The sequence below is a fragment of the Mustela nigripes genome, chromosome X (genome assembly GCF_022355385.1).
Source record: "Mustela nigripes isolate SB6536 chromosome X, MUSNIG.SB6536, whole genome shotgun sequence".
Taxonomy (NCBI): domain Eukaryota; kingdom Metazoa; phylum Chordata; class Mammalia; order Carnivora; family Mustelidae; genus Mustela; species Mustela nigripes.
In genome coordinates this window covers 82,278,850-82,305,822 of record NC_081575.1, presented here as the reverse complement: position 1 = coordinate 82,305,822, position 26,973 = coordinate 82,278,850, and the positions used below count along the sequence as shown (strand labels likewise).

Here is a 26,973-nt window from a genome sequence, read left to right as displayed (position 1 = left end):
AACAAAGGTTGAAAGAGGTAAGGCATGATTCTCCCTAGAGCCCATGAGGGTGCATAGCCCTTCTGATAACTTGATATTGACAAGTGATACTGATTTCAGACATGACCTATAGAGCCATGAGAAAATAAATTTGATTTTGCATTGATCCACTGGCTGTTTGGTAGCATGTTGTTTAGATTCCATTTTTTTGTTGTTGTTATTTTTTTTCTTGTGATTGATTTCTACTTTTTAAAGGTTTTATTTATTTATTTGAGAGAATGAGACAGAGAGATCAAGAGAGAGAGCACAAGCAGCTGGAGAGGAAGAAGCAGACTCCCAGCCGAGCAGGGAGCCCAATGCAGGGCTTGATCCCAGGACCCTGGGATCATGACCTGAGCTGAAGGCAGATGCCTAACTGACTGAGCCACCCAGGCACGCCTGATTTCTAGTTTCATTCAGAAAAGACGCCTGATATGATTTTAATAATCTTCAATTTGTTGAGACTTGTTTTGTGGCCTAACATGTGATCTATCCTGCAGAATGTTCCAATGTGCACTTGAAGAGAATATGTATTCTGCTGGTTTGGGATGGAATGCTCTATATATACCAGTTAAGTCTGTCTGGTCTAATGAGTCTTTCAAAGACACTGTTTACTTACTGATTTTCTATCTGAATAATCTAACCACTGACGTAAGTAGTGTGTTGAAGTCTCCTACTATTATTGTATTACAGTCAATTTCTCCCTTTATGTCTGTTAATATTTGCTTATATATTTAGGTGCTCCTATTTGGTACATAGATATTTATAATTTTTATATCTTCTTGTTACATTCCTCTTTATCATTATGTTACACCATCCTTTATCTCCTGTTACAGTCTTTGTTTTAAAATCTATTTTGTCTGATGTAAGTACTTCTACCCCAGCTTTTTTCTTATTTTCATTTGCATGGACTATCTTTTTTCATCTATTCACTTTGAGTCTGTTTGTGCCTTTAGGTCTGAAGTGAGTATCTTGTAGGCAGCATAAAAATGAGTCTTGTTTTTTCATCCCTTTGGTGACCCTATGTCTTTTGATGGAGAATTCATTACATTTACATTAAAAGTAACTGTTGATAAGTAAGACTTACTGCCATTTTGTTCATTGTTTTCCAGTTATCTTTATAGTTCTTTTCTGTTCCTTTCTTCTTCTCTTGCTCTCCTCCATTGCAACTTGATTATTTTCTTTAGTGTTGTGTTTAGATTCCCTTCTCTTTATTTTTCTTTATGTGTATCTATTATAAATTTTTGGGTTGCGGTTACCATGAGGTTTGACTGTAATACCCTATGTCTCTAAGTGTCTTATTTAAATTGGTGGTTGCTTAAGTTCAAACACATTCTAAAAGCACTACATTTTTACTCCCTCCCTCCTGAATGTTTTGTGTATTCGATGTAACAATTTGCATGTTTTATTTTGTGTATCCCTTAACCGTTTATTGTAGATATATTTGATTGTACTACTTTTGTCTTTTTTTTTATTTGACAGAGATCACAAGTAGACAGAGAGGCAGTCAGAGAGAGAGGAGGAAGCAGACTCCTTGCTGAGCAGAGAGCCTGATGCGAGGCTCGATCCCAGGACCCTGGGATCATGACCTGAGTTGAAGGCAGAGGCTTTAACCCACTGAGCCACCCAGGCACCCTGTCTTTTAATCTTCATACTAGTTTTATAGGTTATTGATCAACTACCTTTACTATATGCTTGCTTTTACCGATGAAATTTTTTCTTTCATAGTTTCCTTACACCTAGTAATGACCTCTTCTTTTCCATGTAAAGAAGTCACTTTAACATATCTTGTAAGCCTGATTTAGTGGTGATAAACTTCTTTAGCTTTTGTTTGTCTGGGAAACTCTATCTCTCCTTAAATTCTGAGTGATAATCTTGCTGAATGAATGAAGTATTTTTGGCTGTATGGATTTTGTGGGATTTTTGTCCATCAGCTTTAAATATATCATGCCTGCACATGATATATTTCTTCTGGCCTGCACAGTCTCTGCTGAAAACTGCTGCTTTTAAGATTCTCTCTTTTGCTTTACTTCTTGACATTTTAATTATTATGTGTCTTATGCTCTTTGGGTTCATTTATTTGGGAATCTCTGATCCCTGGACCTAGATGTCTGTCTTTCCCCCAGCCTAGGGATGTTTTCAGCTATCATTTCCTCAAATATGTTTTCTGCCCCTTTCTCTCTCTCTTCTCCTTCTGGGACCCCTATAATATGGGTATTAACATAAAGAATGTTAATATGCTTGATGTTGTTCCAGAGGTCCCTTAATTAATGTATCCTCATTTTTAAAATTCCTTTTTCTTTTTGCTGTTCAGTTTGGATGATTTCCACTACCCTGTCTTCCCAGATTGCTGATCTGTTCTTCCACATCCTCCAATCTTTTACTGATTTCCATTAGTGTGCTTTTGTTTCAGTTATTTTATTCCTCAGCTCTGAATTTTTTTTAATATTTTCTCTTTGTTGACATCTTCAATGAGTTCATTAACTCTTTTCCCAAATTCTCTGAGCATCTTTATGATCATTACTTTGAACTCTTTATCAGGTAGATGACTTATGTCCATTTCATTTAGTTCTTTTCCTGAGGTTTTGACTTATTCTTTCATTTGTAACATATTCCTCTGTCTCCTTATTTTGTCTGACTCTCCGTGTTTTTTTCTATGTATTAGGTAGGTTCACTACATTTCCTGGTCTTTCAGATAGTGGCCTTAGTAGAAGGCATCTTATGGGCCCCCAAAGCACAATCCCCTCTGGGCACCAGAACCAGGCACTCCAGAGGTGTTCCCTGTGTAGGCTGCATGTGCAGCCTATTGTGACTGCTGGTGGGTGGTGCTGGCCCCCAGCATGACTGCCTGAGAGCCCCAGCTGAAGCTGCTGTGGATGTGTTGGTGGGTGGAATTATCTCCTGGTGTTGCTGGCTGTGAGGCCTGCCCGTGACTCTTGCAGGCATGCTGGTGGATGTGGCTGCCTCTCCCTGTCATAGGAATCACTTTGGAGGGGCACTGGTCCCAACTGAGGCTGCCCACAGGGTGTGGGGGCAGAAATTACTTTGGAAGGGTGTCTGCTGAGAGAGGCCTATTATGCAGGGTGGGGCTGCAAAGGAATCAGGTGGGGCAAGTAGTGCTAGCAAGGTAGATGGAGAGTGTCTGAACTGGTACCTGCCAGTACTGGCCAAGTGAGGCTGAAGGAAGGCAAGAAAAATGGTAACTGCTAGCACTTCCATTCCAGGTAAAATTTCCTACAGATCTCTACCCCTCCAGAACATATCCTAAAATTAGTCAATAATTTTCACATGTGGCCCAGGTATTTTTTAATCTGCTATCTCTGTGCTGGATGTCAGAGCAAGTAAAATTGTGTAGAGCCTTGGTTTCCTATAGCCCACCAGCTCTCCCAGAATTAAGCTCCACTGATTTTCAAAACCAAATTTTATGGAGGCTCATCTTCCTAGGGCAGATCCTCAGGGCTGGTGGTCCCTAATGTGAGACTTGAACTCCTGGCTCCTCACAGAGGACCTCCATGCCTGCGATATTCCTTACACTTATGAGTTGTTACACCAGGGTTTGGTTCTCAACCAGGGTGTATCTCTGCCATTCCTACCTTTCTTTTTTTTTTAAGATTTTATTTATTTATTTGTCAGAAAGAGAGAGAGTACAAGCAGAGGTAGAAGCAGGCTCCCGACTGACCAAGGAGTGATTTGGGATTTGATCCCAGGACCCTGAGCTGAAGGCAGACCCATAACCAACCGAGCTACCCAGGTGTCCTATTTCTTACCCTACTTTTCTCTTTTTTTTTGAGATTTTATTTATTTATTTGACAGAGAGAGATGCCATGAGAGAAGGAACACAAGCCAGGGGAGTGGGAGAGGGAGAAGAAGATTTCCCGCCAAACAGGGAGCCAGACATGGGGCTCAATCCCAGGACTCCAGGATCATGACCTGAGCCAAAGGCAGATGCTTAATGACTGAGCCACCCAGGTGCCCTCCTACCCTTCTTGATGTAACTTTTTATTCATATCTTTGGGTGTGGACGGGCTTTCTGCCTGTCTCTAAGTTATGCTCAGAAAGAGCTGCTCCAGATAGTTACAGCCTTGATGTGTCTCTGGGAGGAGGAGGTGAGCTCAGGATATTTCTACTCTGCCATCTTTCCCTCTAAGAGTGATCACCTGATTTCTAGTGTCCATGTCCAAAGAGAAATTTTGACCAGGATGGATCATACCCAGAATTTAATCCATACCTATTTTAGGTGTTGAGTTTTTTGTGGTGTGTTTTTTTTTTTTTTTTTTTTTTGACAGAGAGAAAGAGAGATCACAAGTAGGCAGAGAGGAAGGCAGAGAGGGGGAAGCAGACTCCCCGCTGAGCAGAGAGCCCGATGCAGGGCTCAATCCCAGGACCCTGGGATCATGACCTGAGCCAAAGGCAGAGACTTAACCCACTGAGCCACCCAGCCACCCGAGATTTGGTATTTTTGAGCTGATAATATTAAATGAGATTTGGGACTTGAGTTCATAGTGCAATGTATTGAGAAATTTGGGGAGGTTTTTTTCCTTGTGGGATGGACATGAATCCTTGGGGACCAGGAGGCTGATTACAGGTGAATAACCCCCCCCCAAAGATATTCTATTTCCTGTAATGTAAGTATGTTACCTTACAATAATAACAAAAAAGGACTTTACTGATGGGATTAAGTTAAATATCTTGAGATAAAGATCTTATCTCTTATCTTATCTTATCTGGGTGGATCCTAAATGTATCACAAGCATCCTTATCAGAGGGAAACAGAGGGAAATTTTACACCAAGAGAAGAAAAGAGGGGGGTATGACCATGGAAGCAGAGATTAGAATGATGTGGCCACAGCCAAGAAATGCTGGCAGCTACCAGAAGCTGGAAGAGCAAGGAGCATATTCTCTCCTAGAGCCTCTGAAAGGAGCACAGTCCTGCTGACACCCTGATTCTAGCACAGAGAAACTAATTTTAGACTGCTAGTTTACAGAACTGTGATAAAATAAATTTCTGTTTGTTTTTTTTTTAAGATTTTTATTTATTTATTTGACAGAGAGACACAGTGAGAGAGGGAGCACAAGCAGGGGGAGTGGGAGAAGGAGAAGCAGGTTTCTTGCAGAGCAAGGATCCCAATGCAGGGCTCCATCCCAGGACCTGAGATCATGATTAAGCCGAAGGCAGATGCTTAACGACTGAGCCACCCAGGCACCCCAAATTTCTGTTGTTTTATGCTGCAAGACATTAATTTGTTATAGCAGCCAAAGGAAATTTGAGTGATTGCAAGAGTTTATGTAGATTTTGTTGAAGGTTCTTTGTAGTGTTAAAACGCATTCATTAATTCATTCAGCAACCAATAAATATTTGAGGCAATATGAAAGAGTAATTAAAACCACAGACTATGGGGGCGCCTGGGTGGCTCAGTGGGTTAAAGCCTCTGCCTTCAGCTCAGGTCATGATCTCAGGGTCCTGGACTCGAGCCCCACATCGGGCTCTCTGCTCAGCGGGGAGCCTGCTTCCTCCTCTCTCTCTGTCTGCCTCTCTGCCTGCTTGTGATCTCTCTCTGTCAAATAAATAAATAAATAATCTTTAAAAAAATAACACAGACTATGGATTCAGTTCAACTTGGGAGTGAATTCTGGCTCTGCTACCCACTGACTGTGTGACCTTGATCAGGGTGCCTAACTCTCTGAGCCTCAGTCTCAACATCTGCACAATAAGGATAATAACAGTACTTAACGCAAGGTGAGGTTCTGAAAATTACATAGGAAGATGTGCATGAAGGGCTTTGTGCTGGCAGCAAGGGTCACTGCCGTCCCTGCTCTCAGAGAGCTCTGTCATTCTGGGAGGAACAATTTAGAGAGATCAAGGTTGTGGCTAGAAGCACAGGGGAGGTGCACCTGTGTGGCTCAGTGGGTTAAAGCCTCTGCCTTCAGCTCAGGTCATGATCCCAGGGTCCTGGGATCAAGCCCTGCATCAGGCTCTCTGTTCAGTGGGAAGCCTGCTTTCCCCAACCCCACCTCCCTCTCTGCCTACTTGTGATCTCTGTCAAATAAATGAATAGAATCTTAATATATATAGATATAGATATAGATATAGATATATAATTTTTTTAGAAAGCACAGGAGATATTGGGGACCCATTACCCATTAGAGACACTGGTGGTGGGGAGGGAGAGAAAAGAATGCCGAGAGAAAGTAACTTCTGAATCCCCTGAGGGACACAGTGAACCGTAATTACATGGATACTTTTTAATACTATTGTAAGTATTACTCTTAAGGGATAAAACTTGTTCCTAGCTATTGGGTATTCTAAGAAAAGTGCATTTTTTAAAAGCACCTATCAAGGGGCACCTGGGTGGCTCAGTCATTAAGTGTCTGCCTTCAGCTCAGGTCATGGTCCCAGGGTCCTGGGATCAAGCCCCGCATCAGGCTCCCTGCTCGGCAGGAAACCTGCTTCTCCCTCTCCCACTCACCCTGCACGTGTTCCCTCTCGCTGTGTTTCTCTTTGTCAAATAAATAAATAAATAAATAAATAACTTTTATTTAAAAGCACATATCAAAAATGGAGGGAAAAAAATGAAGTTTAAGATGATTCCCCTCCTCAACTGGGTTTGCATGGGGAGTCAGGCAGGCGGCCACTGCCACCTTGGCTGCTGAACTGCTGCTGCCACCACCATTGCTTTGATCCTCCATCCGTCACCACCATTGCTTTGATCCTCCATCCATCTCACCATGGCTGAGGAGCTCTCTGCAGCCTCATCCTACATCAAAGATGATTTCTACTGTCCCATCTGTTACAGGTGCTAAAAACTGCCATGAGGCCATGGTCTATCAGCACGTCTTCTGTAGAAAATGTTTTCTGACTACAACAAGAGAAAGCAGAATACATTATCCCCTCTGTTACGGAAATGTGACTAGAAGAGAGAGTGACTGTCCTAAACAAGCCTAAGACCTTGAAACTATCATGAGGTTTGCTGATAGCTGCATATGCTGTGCAAAACAAATTAAATTCTATTACTTGAGACATCATTACAAATTTTGTTAAGAAGTATCAAGATGTCCTTGCTCAGCAGGGAGGCTGCTGCACCCTCTCCCTTTGCCTGCTGCTCCCCGTGCTTGTGCACTCTCTCTCGCTCTCTCTGTCAAATGAATGATTAAAATCTTTAATTTTTTTTTTTTAATTTCAAAAAAGGGAAACCTGGGTGGCTCAGTCAGTTAAGGGTCTCCCTTCGGATCATGTTGTGATCCCAAGGTCCTGAAATCAAATCCCACCTTGGGCTCCCTGCCCAGCAGGAAGCCTTCTTCTCCCTTTTTCTCTGCCTATTGTTCCTCTTGCTTGTGATCTCTCTCTCCTTGTCAAAAGAATGAATACATTTTTTAAAAAACAAGATGAACATGGTGATTCCTCTCCCATTCCAAACATTCAGATCTCTCAAGATTCAGTAGGAAACAGTAATAAGAGTGAAATACTCACCTCTGAGAACACAGAAACTTATCAAGAAAATACAGGTTTTTCTGGGCATCCCACTTTAAAGTGTCCCTTTCATCAAGGATCAAATTTTACCTGACAGCATTTATGAAATCACTGTAACAATGACCAGATAGTTCCTATTTCAGATCATTCCTGTGATGTGTCCTATTTGTGTGTCTCTTTGCTAGGGAGCTTCTAGCTAAATTACTAGAAATTTTGTTAGTCATCTAATCAAAGACATCAGTTTGATTACAGATGAGTTGTTAATCTTCATCTAGAGCAGAAAACCCAATATCAGACTGCTATTGAATCTTTTCAAGTGAACATATGAAGACTGTGGACATCTCTGTAACTTTATACCTGCAAGTGCTATCTTTAATGGGACAACTATATGAAGTCATTGTCTCAGTATTTCGATGTGTGTATTAACAAAAGTAATTCAATCTAAAAAAGAAGTTTAAAATTCTTAAGTCACTAGAGAGATCCTAGAATAGAACCCTGAGGAACTTGCAACTGAGGAAGTTGCAAACTGATAGCAAGGATTCGAGGTGGTGGCCTCGTACTTACTATTTATTAAAATGAAACAATAAAGTCAGAGCAGAGAGTAGCAAGATGTACACTGAAGGGAAAAGGAACATCTGAGCATGCGCAAGGAATGAGCTTATGGAATCCGGAGTGGCCAATTCTGGCAGAGCGCAATCCTGCTTCAAGAGGGAAAATCAACCCACTTTGAAAAGACGGTCCTATCCCTGGAGCTGGACTTTGAGACCCCGTTCCTTACTCATTTGCCCCGCCTACTCTCCTAGGTTTTGATTGGACAGTTCAAGTTCATTAACTGTTCTGATTGGTTGACTACTCTTGGACAGCGGAATTCTGGGACTTCATCTCGTGGAGCGATTCTTAGCCGCCACCGCTTCAAGCCTGAGGTAAGCGCTCTCTCTGGACCATCTTGAACAGGTTAAAGATAGGCTAGTTAAAAAGTGAGGAACCTCTGTAGATTATTCAAATAGTTTAGTTCTTGCTGTACCTCAAGATTCTTAGGACTGAAAAATGACTTAAAACTTTTCGGGGCAATCCCGGTCAGGCAAAGATAAAACTAAAACTATTTTTGGTCTGTGAGACTTTCTAATTGTTCTTCCCGAAGGAAAAAGAACTCCCCTTAGCCTGAGAAACCCCCAAATCAGCTAGATGCTGCTATATTTCTTTAACTGGAGATAAAAGCCACTGCCTAAGTGACTCCTTTATTGCCTCCTCCAGGATTAAGCAGAAACTTTCTTGGCCTCGGAGACCCCTAAAGTTCCTCTCCTTAAGAGTTTCCAAGTGCCATCAGTTGGGGAACACCAGATTACTACATTAAAACTCTCCACATTCTAGGGAGCCTGGGTGGCTCAGCCCGTTAAGCACTCGTGTTGGGATTCCAGGGTCCGGGCATGAAGCCCCGCATTGGGCTCTCTGTTCAGTGAGGAGTCTGTTTCTCCCTCTGCCCCTTCCCCCGCTCGTGCTCATTCATTCTCTGTCTCTGTTTCTGTCTCTCTCACAAAAATAAATAAAATCTTTTAAAAAATAGAAAAATAAAGCTCTCCATATTCTCAGCCTAAGCGAAGGTTGATCCTGTAGTCTTGGAGATTCCACTTCCCTTCACACTAAATATATATTTTTTAAGATTTTATTTATTTATTTGACATAGAGAGAGATTGCAAGTAGGCAGAGAGGCAGGCAGAGAGAAGGGGGAAGCAGGCTCCCTGCGGAGCAGAGAGCCCCATGCGGGCTCAATCCCAGGACCCTGATATCATGACCTGAGCTGAAGACAGAGGCTTAACCTACTGAGCCACCCAGGCGCCTCTTTTTTTCTTAAATGTTTTATTTAAATATTTTCTTTTCTTTTTTAATTATTTTTTATTTTTTATTAAAGATTTTTATTTATTTATTTGATAGAGGGAGACCACAAGTAGGCAGAGAGGCAGGCAGAGAGAGAGAGAGGAAGAAACAGGCTCCCTGAGATCCTGATGCGGGACTCGATCCCAGGACCCCGGGGCCATGACCTGAGCTGAAGGCAGGGGCTTAACCCACTGAGCCACCCAGGCACCCTATTTTCTTTTTTTTAATAAAGATTTTATTTATTTATTTGCCAGAAAGAGAGATAGAGTGTGTCCAAGTTGGGGGAGGGGGAGAGGGAGAGGCTTCCTACTGAACAGGGAGCCCAGGACCCCAGGATCATGACGAAGGCAGACGCTTAACCAACTGAGCCACCTGGCTTCCCTGTTTCTTTTTTTTTTTTTTTAAGATTTTATTTATTTATTTGTCAGAGAGAAAGAGCACATGCGTGCGCAAGTAGGGGGAATGGCAGGCAGAGGGAGAAGTAGACTCCCTTCCGAACAAGGATCCCAATTTGGGACTCAATCCCAGTACCCTAGGATCATGACCCAAGCCAAAGGCAGATGCTTAACCGACTGAGTCACCCAGGCATCCTGCCCCATGTTTGTTTGACACCCCCTCCTTGTCCTTTCTCAGGGACAGATAAGCCCAGGATGGAGAAAAGTAGAACCTTGATTCCAGGTGATTAACCGAATATAACCTACCCTCAATGCTGTCTCTCTTCCTTAGGACCTTTGGCCTTGTGGCTGGAGAGATTAGGCTACATCCTTCGGAGATCAAATTATTCCTGGCACCATGAATAAAGGCAGCTCCTTTGCGAAGAACTCCAAGGAGGATACCCAGAAATCAGAGAAGAAATGCAAGGTGAAGTGTTCTGGAGGGGGTGAAGGAATGGCCCAGGGGATACGTAGGGGGACTAGATTTTGAGGAGTTGAGTTCAGAGGCACTAGGGAGAAGGAGCAGAGTATCGGGGGTCGGGGTAATCCATAGGCTCTGGAGCTTCCCACCTTGACTCTGTCCTCACCTAGCATCTCTGGAGACAACCAGTCTGTGACCTTGCACTGCATTTGGTGACTCTCAGTCCATTCTGGAAGGTGAAAGAGCATGCCATCAGCATTACGCATCTACCACAAGCTGGGGAAGAGGGTAGGGAATGTTACCCATGTTCTCTTGGTTAGCCTTGACATTAACCAGGAGGGATTATTCTCCTCAGTTCACAGATCCCAACATGGAGGTCCTGTAGCAGAGGAAGAGACCCTGCTGAAGATCAGACATGTTTAGCTGAGTTGCTGCTCTAACGTACTTATTTTTCTTTCCTAGGCGTTCAAGGATATTTCCAAATACTTCTCTAAGGAAGAGTGGGCAAAGCTTGGATACTCAGATAAAATCACCTACGTGTACATGAAGAGAAACTATGACACCATGACTAGTCTAGGTAACAGAAAGTTCTGGGTGCAGGCAAACCTGGGAACACATGACCATCCCTCAGTCCCTTTACATGCCATGCCTTCTTCCTAGGCTGCTTGAGTGTCCCAGATCTTCCTTTTGTGCAGGGAGAAATCCCAGGGCAGCTTTGAGGCACTGTTCTCTTTTTAATATTCTGTGCAGGGCTGAGGACCTGAAGTGGCCACAAAGAGACTCAGACCTAGGTCTTGCCCATTTCTCTTCTGTTCATCCTGGTTTGGAATTCCCAGCTGATGAGCTTGACCGTCCCTGCTGCCTCCCAGGATTCTACCCCGCATTCCTCCTCTCAGGTTGTCTCTTAAGGGACAAATATTTTGCTTCTTTCTAGGTCTCAGGGCCACTCTCCCAGCCTTCATGTGTCCTAAAAAACGAGCCATGCAATCCAACGGGCGTGATTCTGATGATGATCAGAACGAGAATCAGGGTGAGTCAAAGGAGAGGTTTTGAGAGAGCATCCTGTAGCCCAGTTACTTTGGGGTCCAGCTGCTTAGGAAGGATTCCCTGGAGTTTGTCTCCTCAAAAGCATCATGGCTGAGTGAGAAAAGCTGGATGTAGAAGGTTGAGTAGAGTCAGAGGCCATTCATATAAAATCTTAAAACATACAAAGCAATAGTGTGTATTTTTATGGATAATAAGTAAATGGTAAGTGCATAAAACCTGATTGAGAATAAAACCCATCAAATTCAGGAGTGCAAAGGGAGGGATGTCAGGGATCAGGGAGGACTGCACAGATGGCTTCAGCTGTGACTTGTTTATAGTGTTTGTTATATTTTGAATAAAGATCTCAGAACAGTCTGAAGCAGTTGCAGGATAATGGGAAGTTCTGACAAGACTCAGTGGTAGATGTGCATATGTTTCCAAAATTATTCTCCCTAAGTTTCTCTACTTTTGAAACATTTCGTTTTTTAAAAAAAAAGAGTTATGGTCTTGCTAAACACTGTTAATGAATCACAGGACAATTAAGAAAAATTTAATTATAGTGTAGATCCATGTGGAGCGTCTGGCCAGCTGTCGGTAGAGCATAAGACCCTTGATCTCGGAGTCATGAGTTCAAGCCCCATGTTGGGCATAGAGATTACTTTTTTTTAAAGTGCCTCAGTCAAGTCTCGGGTCGTGGGATAGAGCCCCACGTTGGGCTCCACGCTCAGCTCAAAGTCTGCTTATCTCTTTCCCTCCCCCAGCTTGGGCTTGCTTTGTGCACACGTGTGCACTGTCTTACTCTCAAATAAATAAAATCTTTTTAAAAATAAAATTTAAATTTTAAAAAAGTGTAAACCCACAAAAAACTTCCAGAGTCAATGTCATAATAGGGCATATGTATCAGATAAATATCTTAAGAGAGAGTGATGAATGCATTAGAAATGACATACGGCTATATCCCCAAGTTTTACCTAAACCAAATAGTCTTCTTGCTCCCCACCAAACCTGATTCTATGTGTTGAGCTTGGGAGATGTTTGAGACAGTGATCCTTCACACATTAGCTTTTCTCCTTATCAGTGAGCAGAGGTAACATATGGTGAAAAGGGTAGCAGATTCTAGAAATCATTGTGTATTTGATCAGTGTGTGTACTCACCATAAAGGGGATGAAATGTATTCACTTGCTTTTCTGCTCTGACAGCACAGCTGTAAGCAGACAGAGTCAGAATTTTCAAACTGTCTCCAACAGACCTACGAGACTCTGGGAAAACAGGTCAGATTCTGCAAGCACCCAAAATTGCTGAGAGGGCTGAAAATCCAGTGCTTGAGAGTCTACAGTTTTTGACACTACAGAAGTATTTTTTTTAAGATTTTATTTATTTGACAGAGAGAGACACAGCAAGAAAAGAAACACAAACAGGGGGAGTGGGAGAGGGAGAAGCAGGCTTCCCGCTGAGCAGGGACCGACTGAGCCATCCAGGTGTCCCTGAAGGAGTATTTTTATACTGGAAATATTCCAGAACCACTGGGCCAAATCACCCACGATTCCTCATACACCTAATGGCTTTGTTGAAATGTAATTGGCATACTATAAAATTCACCTGGTCTGAGTGGACAGTGATTTTAGCTGCCACATCCTTTTAAGTCAATGCAATCAATTTAATTAATTCAGTCAGTTTAATTCTTTGGGTGAGGGAAAGTTAAGAAATATGTAGTAGCACAGGATGAGGCAGTGATGGGGTTTGGTTCAAGGTTTAGAAATCATCAGAAGGGGACACCTGGGTGGCTCAGTCGGTTAGGCTGCTGCCTTAGGCTCGGGTCATGATCCCAGGGTCCTGGGATTGAGTTCCGCAATCAGGCTTCTTGCTCAGCAGGGAGCCTGCTTCTCTCCACCTCTGCCTGCTTGCATTCTCTCTCTCTCTCTCTCTCTCTGACAAATAAATAAAATCTTAAAAAAAAAAAAGAAATCATCAGAAGGAAAATTATGAATTGGTGCCACAAATAAATGTATAAATCATGATTTAAAGACAGTTCAAAAACCAGTCTCAAAATAACTCCTTGACAATAAGTGGACTCATAACCCTTTCCTGCAGAACCCCCTGATGCTACAGGAGTCTCAGGAGTTTGGGAATATTTGCAACCAAAGAAAAACTCCTATTTATCACTTTCTTTTAGATGAATCTTCTCAGGAAGCTTCTGATGCTCAAGAGAGAGAGAAAATGAAGGTGAGTATCTCCCAAATCTAAAGAACCAGAGATTCTCTCCCTCCACAGATGAGAACACCAGTAAGAGTGCGAGGATACTGAATATAGCCGGACCGTCACTGCCTCCCTTTCCTGATCTCTCCTGACAATTCCTGATGCATCGGTTGCTTAATAATGAGGGATTGTGATAGTCGATACTTCTTTTATTTTCACAGTGATGTCAGATAATTCACCAGTTTTCATTTCTTTAATCCTTCAGGAACACCTCGATGACATTTTCTTAGCATTATTCCCAGCTAATAATGAAGATATTATTAATAATAATAACTAATCATAAAGTTGAGGCTATCGTCGCACAGAGATTCTAAGTAATTTTTCCGAGGCCACATGGCACTGATAGTAATCTGTACATTTGAAACATTTCTTTTTTTAAAGGCCCTTATTGTTCTTGCTGAACAACATTGTTCTTGCTGAACACTGTTAACGGATCACAGGACAATTAAGCCCCAAATGATATCCCAGCTCATGAGCCCTTTCATGTGTCTAAGTTCAGGGGTTACCCCCCCCACACACACACACACCAAGGGTTCTACCCCACAGAAGCTGCTAAGGCCTTGGTTTAGACATCTAATCTCAAAAGAGATAGGGCCAGTCTCTCCTGGCTTGAGAATGACCTTGACTGTCAGTCCTCCCTACCGTGAGCTCCTATGGGAACTCGTCTGCACCTGAGGCATCTCTGAAGCCTCCATCCAGGCCCGGGGCTGGGCGGTGGGGAACCCTCTGAGGTGCCCCAAATTGTTCCTTGAGTAAGTGATTCCACAGTTTTAGATTAAACTCTACTTTAGAGGGAAAAGGCCCCTGGAAGTTGGATTGCCAGTGTGGAGACCTTGGAGACAATGCAGAGAAGGATCAGAAGAGAGTATTCATTTTCATTATCACCACATTGCAAAGTGTTTGCAAGCTTAGAAAGGACTTTCCCTTAGCTTCTTCTACTTTTCTTCTTCCCTGTTTCAGAAATGAGGGAGCTGAAGGAAAGGTAGCTTAAGATTGTTGGTCAGTGATGCACACGCTGACACAAACAGAACTGGTACAGCAGCCACCTTGCCTACTTCCCCATTAACCGTTCTTGCCAGGGCAGGACAGAAGGTGGCATCTGGCGCGGCTTTCTTCGCTGTCTATATTAATTGCTGTGCACCATTCCCTTCCTCTCCCCTGTGCTCCTCTCCCTTCTACTGTTTTCCAGCAGTGTTCTGTCCCCTCTGAATTTTTACTTTTGTTCTCCCAGCAGTTCTCTATCAGCTTGTGCACGATTCCCTTATATTTTATAGAAGCCCCTCCTTTCTTCCAGAGACCATGTGGAATCTCAGAATGCTACTCTTCCCGAATCTTCTGTATACTACATACCACTTCCGTGGAGCATTTTTGCTGTTTGCAAGAATATCTGAAAGGGGGGTGAAGACGAACGTTCTAGCCCTGGAAACACCCTTCATTTAGGCCATTCCTTTTTGTTCTAACCTTCCTCATAATTTAGGTACAGGTTATATAATGATCTCCCAGAGTTGTTGAGGACATTAATCAAGGTATGGATGTGAAGACACTTCGTAAGCTCTAAACCACTAGAAAAATGCCATTGATACTCTTTGTATGTGACCTTCACATTAAAAAGGTGATGCTCGAGAAAACAATAAAGGAAGAAAGTGATTCGGAACCAATACCAATAACACCTGGCCCTGAGCAGGCTCAGAAAGAGCCGTGCCCCCCTGAAAAAGCGAGTACCTCTGATCAACAGAGTGAGAACATACCAGGTAAGGGATGCCTTGGTGGCTCCGTCAGTTAAGCATCTGCCCTCTGCTCAGGTCGCGATCCCAGAGTCCTGGGATCGAGTCCTGCATCTGGCTTCTTGCTCAGCAGAGAGCCTCCTTCTCCCTCTGCCTGCCGTTCCTCCCTGCTTGCGCATGTGCTCTCTTGCTTTCTCTCTCTCTGACAAATAAATACAATTTAAAAAAGAAGAAGAAGATACCAGGTAAGAGGTAGCCATGTGGGAGCAACCCCTCTGCCTTTCCTGGCTATGTTCCAGTATGTGGTCTAGGCATGGGGGATGGATCCTGGACGGGCCTGGGGCCAGACCTGATGGAGGAGCTCACCCAGCTCCAGCCGAGATGTTAGAACGTGACTTCCAGAGTCACAGGTTTGAATTGTCATTGATATAACAGCGGGTGATTCTAGGCAAGTCTTCCACATTCTCTGAACTCCAGATTCCTTGTCCGTAAAATGGAAATAAAGAATCGTAGTTCACAAATTGTTCAAGACGTTAAACCTAGAAAGCCTGACAACACGAAAGGTGGTCAAGTCATTCCATCTGTGATAACCCCGGGAACATATCTCACTCACAGTTGTATCCCCACCCCTCAGCTCAATGCCTGACTCACAATATCCCCTTAACAAACATAGGCTGAATGAAAGAAGGTCTGAATGAATGTTCTGGTAAGTAAAGAGGGTGGCAATCCAAACCTGACAATGGGAGGAGCCAGAAGCGAAAATTCCAACTGGCATTTGGTGTGTATCAGCACGGGTCTAACATCTCAGCCTCTCGGAGCCAGAACATGGGGGAAACAGGCTATGTTGAATGCCTGTGTGCCCTCGGGAAGGAGCAGGCATCTCCTTATCTCGGAAAACAGAGACTAACACTCCCCAGCCCATCTGGTCTCCCCATTTACCAACTCTTCTCCACCGTAGGACCCAGGAAATTGATGAGTAGTGTTTGGGCCTATAGACTGCGGGAAAGAAAGACCCTGATCGTGTATGAAGAGATCAGTGATCCCGAGGAAGATGACTAAATCTGTAAGTGACCCTTCAGTCCACACCCGCACTCCTCTGCAAAATGTACTTTCTTGTTAACAGTATTTGTGCCCCATCTTGTCACCTGTTCCCCAGAACATTCCTTTCTCCTAGTCCCTTGAGGTGCCGCTTTGAGGCTAAGTGACGAGGTTCCCCCAGGCTCTCTGTGCTCCTTGCTCTGTGTATCTAGGGATCCTCCCTACCTGGAATGCTATGGGCTCCTAAAACCATGATGTGTAGGCCACGCCTTCCTCTAGCCTAGAAACTCCGAGGACAGGTAAAGGAGTCACTGTGGCCTGAGCACAAGGTTCTGTTGGAGAAGCAGTGGGAGGTGCTTGTAGACCATGAGACAGGACAGAATCTGAGTGCTCGGGGTACTGCAGGCCCGGAGGAGGAGTTTGGTGTGGATTTATCAGGTGATCGGAGCTCACTGCCACTCACGTTCCTTCTCTTTCCTTGCCTCAACTTCAGGGATGTGACAAGTGCCCATGATAAGGAGCGGAACCTGGTGGCCTTTCACGAACATGGGCACGGCTGTGAACTCCTAGCCATCAGGTGTATAGCAAGTAAAAGAGTTCACAATAGTGAAAAGTTAAGCACTATTTTTCTTACTATGTGCCAGATATTCTGTTAGATAATAGAGCTCTGTTAATAAGCAAGACATCTACTCAATGCATATTTCTTTCTGTGTATCCATGCACTTACTTTAGAAAACAAAGTATCGTGGGGGTATTCTCTTCCCAGAACAGCACAACCCTCCTCCCCTGATGTGATTGCTGGAGGGCAGCTCTGGGTGTTTGGTTCCACGTGTTTTTCTCTGCATTTACACACACGTGCGGTACCACTCTAAGTATCTCCCACCTGCTCTTTCCCACTGCCAGCACATCCTGGACAAGCACCCCTTATTTTGTTGCTGTCTAACAGGTGCCCCATGCTGCAAAACCCTCTTTCTTCATTTGTGTTGTCTCAGTTGTTGATAATTAATAAAAATTTACAAGTTTCTCTCGGTTGTTTGCTCATCTTGTTCTTGGGCACAGAGCCCTGTACATATGCGTGAGTGTTTCTTTAGCACACGGTCTCAGAAGCAGAACTGTCGTGTCAGCGGGTTCATTCATTCAACAAACACCTACTGAGCACGTCCTATGTACTGAGCACTGTTCTAGGTGCTGGAAAAACATCAGGGAACAAGACAGACAAATGTCCCAGCCCATGTGGAGCTGGTATTCTAATGGGGGATTTTTCAGTTTTCATTTTGATGGACACCGTATACCCCAGAGCCGGGGCGGGTGCTGGTTGGACACCATGGCCTTTCATGTCTGTGAGATCTCCAGGGTCGGGGGCTGGGATGGTCCATTTGGAAGTCTGTGAGATGGGGCGCCTGGGTGTCTCAGTGGGTTAAGTATGTGCCTTCAGCCCAGGTCCTGGGATTGATTCTCGCATCAGGCTCCCTGCTCAGTTTGGAGCCTGCTTCTCCCTCTCCCTCTGCTGCTCTCCCTGCTTGTGCTCTCCTGGTCTTTCTCCTTGTCAAATAAATAAATGAAATCTTTTAAAAATATAGAAGTCTGTGAAAGGATACAGAGCTAAAACCATCTGCTAGGGAATGTGGAATGATACAGAAGGAGTGACCCACTGGGGACCATATGGTGGGCAGGAGTGGAAGTGTCCACTAGTCATGAGGCAGGAAAGCAGCACATGGAAAAATCCACTGGACAGAGGTATGAAATTTTCCCTCAAGGATCTCATGACCAGAGGTTTGGGGGCTGTGGTGGGGATGAAGAGTCACGAATGGGCTAGTCTTCTGTTCACACCATTGCAGACCACAGCATCAACTCTTGGAAAGGAAAGAGGGGAGTCTGGTTGGGAACAAACCATTGTGTGTGCTGGGAGACATTAAGGATGTCAACAAAGGTAACCAAGGTGGCTTGCACAGGACTGTCAAATACCAGCCCCAGCTGGAAACAGCGTTGATGCTGTCCATCACCTCAGCCTCCCAGTAACCATCCAAGCTTGGCAGGTCTCCGCTCTCCTGTTGAAGCCTCCATCTCCCCTACCTCTGCCTCTGTTCCACTTCCAGACCTGCCCCCTTGTCCCAGTAGATTTGGATCAAAGACAGGGAGAAACCATAAGCCCACAGATGACTGGGTCCTGGAGGAGAAGGACAGGAATCGAGGCTCTCCTCGGGCTCTGATGGGTCATCATGACTCCAGGCTGAGGCCACATCCCCTGGGCCAGAACTTAGTCTGCCTTCTTCCATGGGCACCCCGTGACAGCTGCAGGGTTGCAGGCTTGCTTTCCTCACATCAGCCCTGGGACCGGGTCTCCTAAAGCCCTGGGGGTTGGTGGACCCAGAGAACTTTGCCCTGGGAGACTGAGAAAGGCTGCAAAGAGTCACCGTTGTTTGGAGCTCTAGACCTGGGAGTTGGCGTGGGCCATGATGAAGAATGAGGCATGGCCAGGGGTGTAGACAGATGTGGACACACACATGAACTCTCTCTGACCAGCATGTACCCCACGGCACAGCCTTCTACAGCAGAGTCAGCTCCTGGGGAATGGGTAGCAAGAGGATCCTTATTTACCTGCTTCTCTGAGACTATTATGTTGTTGCTTGAGGTCCCACCTCTGGACGGGACAGGTCCCAAATCTAAGACTCTGCACCCCAGTCCAGGAACACCATCAACAGGAATGAGGGAAGTCTGGTTTATGGGGTGTTCACAGTCCACCTTCTGTAATAACCCCAGAAAGTGCAATTAATATTCATCTTGTGTTTTATAGATATTATAGATGATGATATAGATAGATAGAAGATAGATAGATTAGATAGATAGAAAGATAATATATAGAGAGATTATAGATGAAACAGAGACACAGACAGATGTCAGACTTACTGCCAGAGCTCCTGCAGCTGGCATGTTTGCATGTGTGGGAAGGAATGGGTTTGGAACTCACTGCAACTTCAGAGACATTAAGGAGGACAGGTGTGTACTGGAGCGTGAACTTGAATGTGCTTCAGGTTCTGTCCCAAGTCTGAGTAGAGGACAGCTTGGATAGCCTTGAGGGTATAATGCTAAGTGAAGTAAGAGAAACACAAATAGCATATGATTTCACTCATACATGGAATCTAAACAAAACAGGGGTACCTTCAGCTCAGGTCAGGATCCCAGACTCAGGATTGAGTCCCAAATCTGGCCCCCTGCTCAGCAGGGAGCCTGCTGCTCCCCCCTGCTCGTGCTGTCTCTCTCTCTCTCTGACAAAAAGTAAATAAAATATTTTTTAAAAGATTAAAATATAACAAAAATAATTTTTAAAAAAAATTTTTAAAGAATTTATCCTTAAAAACACTTTTCTTCCCAAATCACTAGAAAGTTGAGTGGGATGAGAGATAGATGTTCAGGCTCTATCTGCCATCCTCCTCCAATCATCTGTTTTTAGATATTTTATGTGTTTTTATCACTACATGAATTCGATTTTCCTCCGCTTTATTCTCTAAATGGTTCTTCCTGGTATACGGAAACCGGTCAGCTATTGTATATAAGAGGCACCTGGCTGGCTCAGTGGGTAGAGCATGCAACTCTCAATCTCAGGGTCGTGAGTTCAAGCCCCACGCTGGGCATGGAGCCTACTAAAAAAAAAATGAGAAATAAATCATTGTATATTGTATTCTGTAACCTGGCTACGTGCAGGCCCCTTTGGGAGTGCAGTTTTTTGGGGGGTTGGTTTGGTTTGTTCAGCTTATAACAACAAACATTTTATTTGCTCCTGATTTTACGGGTCAGCTCTTGGGGTTGGACCAGGTGGATCTTCTGCTGGTCTTCCCCGTGATCAGTCGCAATCGGCTAGCCGGCTGGGAGGGGCGTTCGCTAGCGTGCGTCTTTGCTTCCAGTGGTCTAACCCTCAAACAGGCCAGCCTGGGCTTCTTCTTCCCATGACAGGCTGAGGCCATCTGAGATCCACTCCTGCCCCAGCTCTCTCTGTAGGCTTCTCACACCAACACTAGCGCAGGACTCAATCTGTTTTATTCTCCAAAAAGAAAATTCCTTTCCCAATGTTATAAAGGAGCAGTGTATTGCAGATGTCAGAGAGAAAACTGGTTAGAGGTGAAGGAGGTATATTATATCTCTTATAGAGCTGAGCCGTTCACTGTAAAAATCACCTAAGTCACCTCCCCTCCCCCCCCAATATCACCCTTAAGGTATTTGACTACTGGTTCTATAGCCAGGGTGGAGGGGAGCAAGAGCACCAGGTTCTGGGGGGGGGTCCCCAAACAGACCGGGTTTGGCCACTGGCCACTGACAAAATGCAAAGGCAGACAACTGAGTGGTGGTGAAAGAAAGGAATTTATTGCACCAGGAAGACCGTGGCCTACTGTCTCAAACGACCGCCTCCAAAGGGCCCGAGAACACTTCCGGGTTTATATAAGGAAAATGTGGGGTAAAGCTGGGTGGGTAAGCACAGGTAGGCAGTTAGGGTCAAACGGATCATCATCTTGCGGTCAGTCATGCGTGAGGGTCTTGCTGGCTCAGGGCAGTCCTTCTTGCTTGACAGGGTGCGTGTCTGGGGATGCTTAGCCCTCAAGCCTCCCACCTGAGCCAAGAGACAAATTGGAAAGAAAGAACAAAAACTGGGAAGTTTGAGGTCTAAGTAGACGCAGCCGAAGACCTCTTTCAGTTCTTCTGTTCCTTCTAAGACAGAGAAACTGAAGGGACCCCCAGGAAGGACTGCTTTATTGCAGCCTCTGTTCTTTTTTTTTTTTTTTAAGATTTTATTTATTTGACAGAAGGAGAGAGAGCACAAGCAGGGGAAGCAACAGGCAGAGGGAGAAGCAGGCTCCCCGAGGAGCAGGGAGCCGGATGCGGGACTCAATCCCAGGACTCTGGGATCATGATCTGAGCAGAAGGGAGACTGAGCCCAACTGACTGAGGCACCCAGGCATCCCTGAGGTCTCTATTCTTGCTAGGACCTACACCCCCACCTTACGCACGCCTCATAGAACAGATAGTGTGTGTCCTCCTTGTAAAGGTCATGGAGTTAATGATTTCTTTGGAGTCTTCCGGCACAGTTGATAACATCATAGAAGTGACTGGGCAAGTTATCACACACGTCTTCCAGACCCCTGACTCCAGACTCCTTGATGCTAAGACCCCTGGCTCCAGGGGCTAAGCGACTTACAGCGGACATCCGAGCATTCGTCCTTGTTTCGACCAGATCTTGGGTGCCCGTGAGGACATGAATACCAGACCACATCCTCAATAAAAACCTCAGACCCTACGGGAGCCTGGCTGGCTCAGTTGGTGTGGCTTGCAAGTCTTGGTCTCAAGATTTTGAGTTTGAGCCCCACACTGGGGGTAGAATTTACTTAAAAAAAAAAGAAAAACTTCAGACCCCAACCAAAGATGAAGTCTCTCTCTCCTTCCCTTTCTAGTTTCGCAGACACTTCGCGGGCTGTACTCCATCACTTCCACTGTTCAATAAATTCTGCCCTCGTTTCTCTTCGGTTCTTCATTTCTATTCCTGTGTGAAGTCAAGGACACTCCTGGCTGCTCCCAGGGGTCCCCTCTCTAGGTCCGTGGACCCAGCCAGCCTGCATCCCTTCTATCTTTTCCCAATCCTATTATTTGCCCTTTTTTCCCCTTTGGGACAGTTTTACTCCACTCTGACTTGGGTTCTCCAGAATCAACACTTAACATTGGCTTCATGAGTTCGAATGACTGCTGTTCAAGACCAGATCCCCAAAGAAACAGACTGTGGGGCATATAGGACGTCTCCAGACAGACTATACAGAGAAATTCAGCTCAGAACAGTACATGAAGAGAGGGAGGGAGGAGAGAATTGACTTGTCTGGCTCACTCCCAGGTTTTGTTTTGTTTTGTTTTGTTTTGTTTTGTTTGTCAAAATGTACCCCACAGGCATTAACTCCCCACATTTCTTGATTGCATCCCTTGACCCCTTCGGCAGTTGTTTGGGGAGCCAGATTACACACTCTCAGGTGCAGTTTCCAGAAGTCATGGGAAGAGCCAAAAAGGCCAGGAACGCTGCTCATTAGCCGGGCTTTCCAGCGGCATCCAAGGGTCAGAGCTGAGCACTCCCGGGCAAGTCCTAAGTTCACCAGTTGTAACAGCCATCTGTGCTGGCTAATTGCCTTTATCCGGAGGAAAGATTAAACTCCTATCTCCATGATAAGCGGGTGCTTTTACCTTGGAGCCAGGTGTCTAGGCTAAACTTGCAGGTGACAGGGAAACCCTGTGCTTATCTTCCTTGAGATCGACATTTCAAAGAGATGACTACAACACTCTTAAGAAAGGCATTCCTGTGTTATAGGCCGGCAACAGGCTTCTTTAGGTCTTAAAAAGATGGACCTAAGGGCACCTGGGTGGCTCAGTCCTTGAGTGTCTGCCTTCGGCTCAGGTCATGATTCCAGGGTCCTGGGATGGAGCCCCACATCATATGCACAAATCCTAGGTTTCTCAAGGAAATGCTTGAAGAAAACTGCAGGAGGGGAAGTCTCTTTCCTTTGGGGGCAACGGGGAATATTCACTTTTGTGTTTATTTACCCTAACAACGTTCTTCTTTGGTTATTCTTTTATAGTGAAACTACCATTTTTGAATGATCTCCACTGCCAGGACACCTGAGTGGCTCAGTCAGTTGAGCTACCTTCTCTTTGTGTTAGCTCAGGTCAAGGTCTCCTGGGTTGTGGGATGAAGCCCCAAGTCAGGCTCTGCGCTCAGCGGGGAGGGGAGTCTGCTTGAAGATTATCTCCCTCTGCCCCTCTCCCCACCCACTTGTGGGCAAGTACGTACTCTCTCTAAAATAGCTACACCTTTTTTTTTAATATTTTATTTATTCATTTGACAGAGAGAGAGATCACAAGTAGGCAGAAAGGCAGGCAGAGAGAGAGGGGGAAGCAGGCTCCCACTGAGCAGAGAGCCTGATGTGGGACTCGATCCCAGGACCCCAAGATCATGACCTGAGCTGAAGGCAGAGGCTTTAACCCACTGAGCCACCCAGATGCCCCTAAAATAGCTACATCTTTTTTAAAAATTATCTCCAGGGGCGCCTGGGTGGCGCCTTTGGTGGTGGAAGAAAAGCCTTTATGTCTTACTTCCTGCTAAGCAGTGTGCAAAAATTCTCCTTCCTCACTCATTAATTTCCCTGCTGTCTTGTTGCATTTCTTGCTCATGCTTTCTCTCTTAGACCTTCTGAGACCCTGTATTCCTGAAACTGTTTTTATTCCACCTGAAATAAAATTCCTTTCTTTCAACAGTTTGGAATTTTTACACCCTTGTTGGCTTGCCTCCGGTGTGGTGTTTGAGAAATATGGTGTCAGTTAAATTATTTTCCTTTGTAAGGAAACTGCTATTGCTCCCTAGGTGTTTTAAAAATAATTTTTCGGGGCGCCTGGGTGGCTCAGTGGGTTAAGCTGCTGCCTTCGGCTCAGGTCATGATCTCGGGGTCCTGGGATCGAGTCCCGCATCTGGCTCTCTGCTCAGCAGGGAGCCTGCTTCCTCCTCTCTCTCTCTCTCTCTCTGCCTTCCTCTCTGCCTACTTGTGATCTCTCTCTGTGTCTAATTAATTAATTAATTAATTTAAAAAAATAAAAATAATTTTATTTCCATCAGTCGATGGAACATGTAATGCTCGATCTTGGGGCTGTAAGTTTGAACCCCACGTTGGGTGTAGAGATTCCCTACAAAGAAAAATCTTTAAAACAAAATAAAATAGGGATGCCTGGGTGGTTCGATTAAGCGTCAGCCTTCCGCTCAGGTCAGGATCCCAGGGTCCTGGAATCAAGCCAGGCATCAGGCTCCCATCTCGTCTTTCATAATCTGACATTTCACTGTGTCGAGGGGAGTGTATATATGTGCATGTCTTATCTATTCTGTTCAGCACACTGTGATCCCTTAAAATCTGAAGTTGTCTAAATCTGAAATCTTCTCACTCATCATTTTTTTTAAGCATTCCCTCTTTACTGGGCTGCTGATAATGGGCTTTGACATTTATATTTCTATCCTCCCGTGCTCGCTTCGGCAGCACATATACTAAAATATTTCTATCCTCCCTATTCATTAGCTTGTCTTTCACTTACTCCATCTCTATCCATTTATCCATTCCTGATCACTTTTCTTGCCTTTTCGAATGCATCTGTTTTAATATCCAACCTACCCCACAGAATTATTTTTCTGAACAATCAATATCCAGTATTGCCAACAGTTCTATAAGCAGAAAGAGCTGGCGTCCCCAGTAAAAGAAAGACAGACATAGCTTTCTTGACACAAGAAAACCTATTTTAGGCCCCCAGCCATTTTGTAAAAGAGTGTAAGAACAGGGACGCCTGGGTGGCTCAGTTGGTAAGCATCTGCCTTTGGCTCAGTCATGATCCCCGCGTCCTGGGATTGAGTCCAACATCTGGATCCTTGCACGGCAGGGAGCCTGCTTCCCCCTCTGCCTCTCTGCCTGCCACTCTGCCTGCCTGTGCTCGCTCTCTCTCTCTCTCTGACAAATAAATAAATAACATCTTTTTTTTTTTTAAGAATGTAAGAACAAACAATCACTATCAGGCTAGGAGATAACCTAATCATACTCAAAAGTGAAGACTGACCTTGATGTGAAATGTTGGGATCCCGGAGCGAATGAGCGAATGATCAAGAAAGAATTCTTGAGATTTCTTTGGTGCACACACACACACACACACACACACACAAAAAGTGGTTTTATTAGAGAACAGGGACAGGACCCATGGGCAAAAAGAGCTGTGCTGGGGTTGTGAGGAGTGACAAATTACATACTTTCAAGTTGGGAGGGAGTTAGCTACAGCGGAAGTCGCTCAGGAATTTGGAAGCAAGGTTTTTGGACCTTGAGGGGCCGCTGTTGAAGATAAGGTCATTTACTACTGTCTAGTTCAACCTTAGTCATGAGACCCTTCAGATGGATATCGGCGAGCCTATGCTTGGAGGATGACTGCTTACATGTATCTTGCGCAGGAAGGACCCAAGAAGGGTAGAGATCAAGGAAGTTTCCAAAGGGATGTTTAAAATATTTTATTTATTTATCTCACGGACAGAGATCACAAGTAGGCAGAGAGGCAGGCAGTAGGGGGTGGGGGTGGGGAGCAGGCTCGCCGCTGAGCAGAGAGCCCGACTCAGGGCTGGGGCTCGATTCCAGGACCCCAGGATCATGACTTGAGCCAAAGGCAGAGACCTTAACCCACTGAGCCACCCAGGTGCCCCAAAGGGATGTTTATATGTTAAAGAAGACTTACAGGATCCTGGGGGTCAGGCTAAAGTCAAGCTAAGGCTGCCTTTTGCCTCTAGCCAAGTATTAACATTGAAGCAGCTGAGCTCCTTGAGGAAGTTCACTCTGCCTGTCCAAGTACTTGTCAATGGGCTATGAATTGTAAAGAAGTCTTTTTTCTAGATTTATTTTGCTTTTGTTCTCTATATCAACCTGACGCACACTGAGGTATCTTTGCAGGATCTAAACCCCTTTAAGCACTCAGATACTGGACTGTCTGGTGCCAGAGAAGCAATGATGCTAGCTAGCCCTTGTGGGTCCCCATGGCTTTGACCTGGGCTCAGTCACCTTAAGATGACTTTTGCCTCAGTTCTGTGCTGTATTCCCCATTGTGCAAGCCCCTTCATAAATATGTATGCACTCTCTTAGCTTATTTGTTTTTAAGATTTTATTTATTTATTTGACAGAGAGCAATACAACAAGAGAGGGATCATAAGCAGGGGGAGTGGGAGAGGGAGAAGCAGGCTTCTGATGGAGCAAGGAGCCTGATTTGGGGCTCAAACCAAGGGCTCTGGGATCATGATCTGAGCCAAAGGCAGCTGCTTAAACGACTGAGCCACCCAGGAGTCCTGCACTCTTAGCTTGAAACCAACGTGGCTTTGTTGTTTGGGGAGACTGCTTTGAAAATACCTCAGGTGTTCTCCTTTACCTGTTGCAAGAAAATCTTCCTTTTCCCATTCTTTTTTCTTAAGATTTTATTTATTTATTTATTTATTTGAGAGAGAGAGAGAGAGAAAGCACTAGCAGGAGAAGGGGCAGAGGGAGAGGGAGAAGCAGACTCCCTGCTGAGCAGAGGGCCTGACAGGGGGCTTGATCCCAGGACCCCGAGATCACAACCTAAGCTGAAGGCAGACGCTTAACAGACTGAGCCACCCAGGAGGCCCTGCCCTTCCATTTTAACAGACAATTTAAGTCATTACTTACAGCAGCAACAACAATAACACTTACCACATGACAGGTGCTCTTCTAAGTGCTTTACATATATTAATTCATTTGATCACCACAGCCACCCAATGAGTTCAATAACCATCCTCAGTTTACTCTTAAGTAGACTGAGGCACAGAAAGATCATGTGACTTACACAAGATCACACAACTAGTAAACTGAGGAGACAGAATTTGAAGCCACGCAGTATGGCTCCAGAGTTTGCACTCTGAAAGGTGAGTACTCTTAGCTGTTCTCGAGTTCGGTCATTAATGAGCATCTACATTCGTCCCTTAAACAACAGAAGAACCTCTCTTTTCTTTCTTGCCTCTCCCATGACCTCCCATGTTTATATTACCTGGAATTTTAGTTCAAGATTGGGATTTTCGGGGTGCGCCTGGGTGGCTCAGTGGGTTGAGCCCCTGCCTTCGGCTCAGGTCATGATCTCAGGGTCCTGGGATCGAGTCCCACATCGGGCTC

General features: G+C 44.8%; 1 protein-coding gene, 1 non-coding gene and 1 pseudogene across 2 annotated transcripts; all 3 read left to right on the top strand.

Annotated features, from left to right (window-relative positions):
- Positions 1–6,744: 6,744 nt before the first annotated feature.
- On the top strand, positions 6,745–7,814 carry LOC132007798 (E3 ubiquitin-protein ligase RNF138-like; annotated as a pseudogene).
- Positions 7,815–10,153: 2,339 nt separating this feature from the next.
- Positions 10,154–16,282, top strand: SSX4 (SSX family member 4). The gene is made up of 4 exons (XM_059385259.1): positions 10,154–10,222; positions 10,679–10,793; positions 11,151–11,246; positions 16,182–16,282. The coding sequence occupies exons 1-4, from the start codon at positions 10,154–10,156 to the stop codon at positions 16,280–16,282; spliced, it is 381 nt and encodes a 126-aa protein (XP_059241242.1).
- Positions 16,283–19,820: 3,538 nt separating this feature from the next.
- On the top strand, positions 19,821–19,893 carry TRNAE-CUC (transfer RNA glutamic acid (anticodon CUC)). Its single transcript has one exon. It is a non-coding gene; the product is annotated as a tRNA-Glu (tRNA).
- The last annotated feature ends 7,080 nt before the right edge of the window (positions 19,894–26,973 follow it).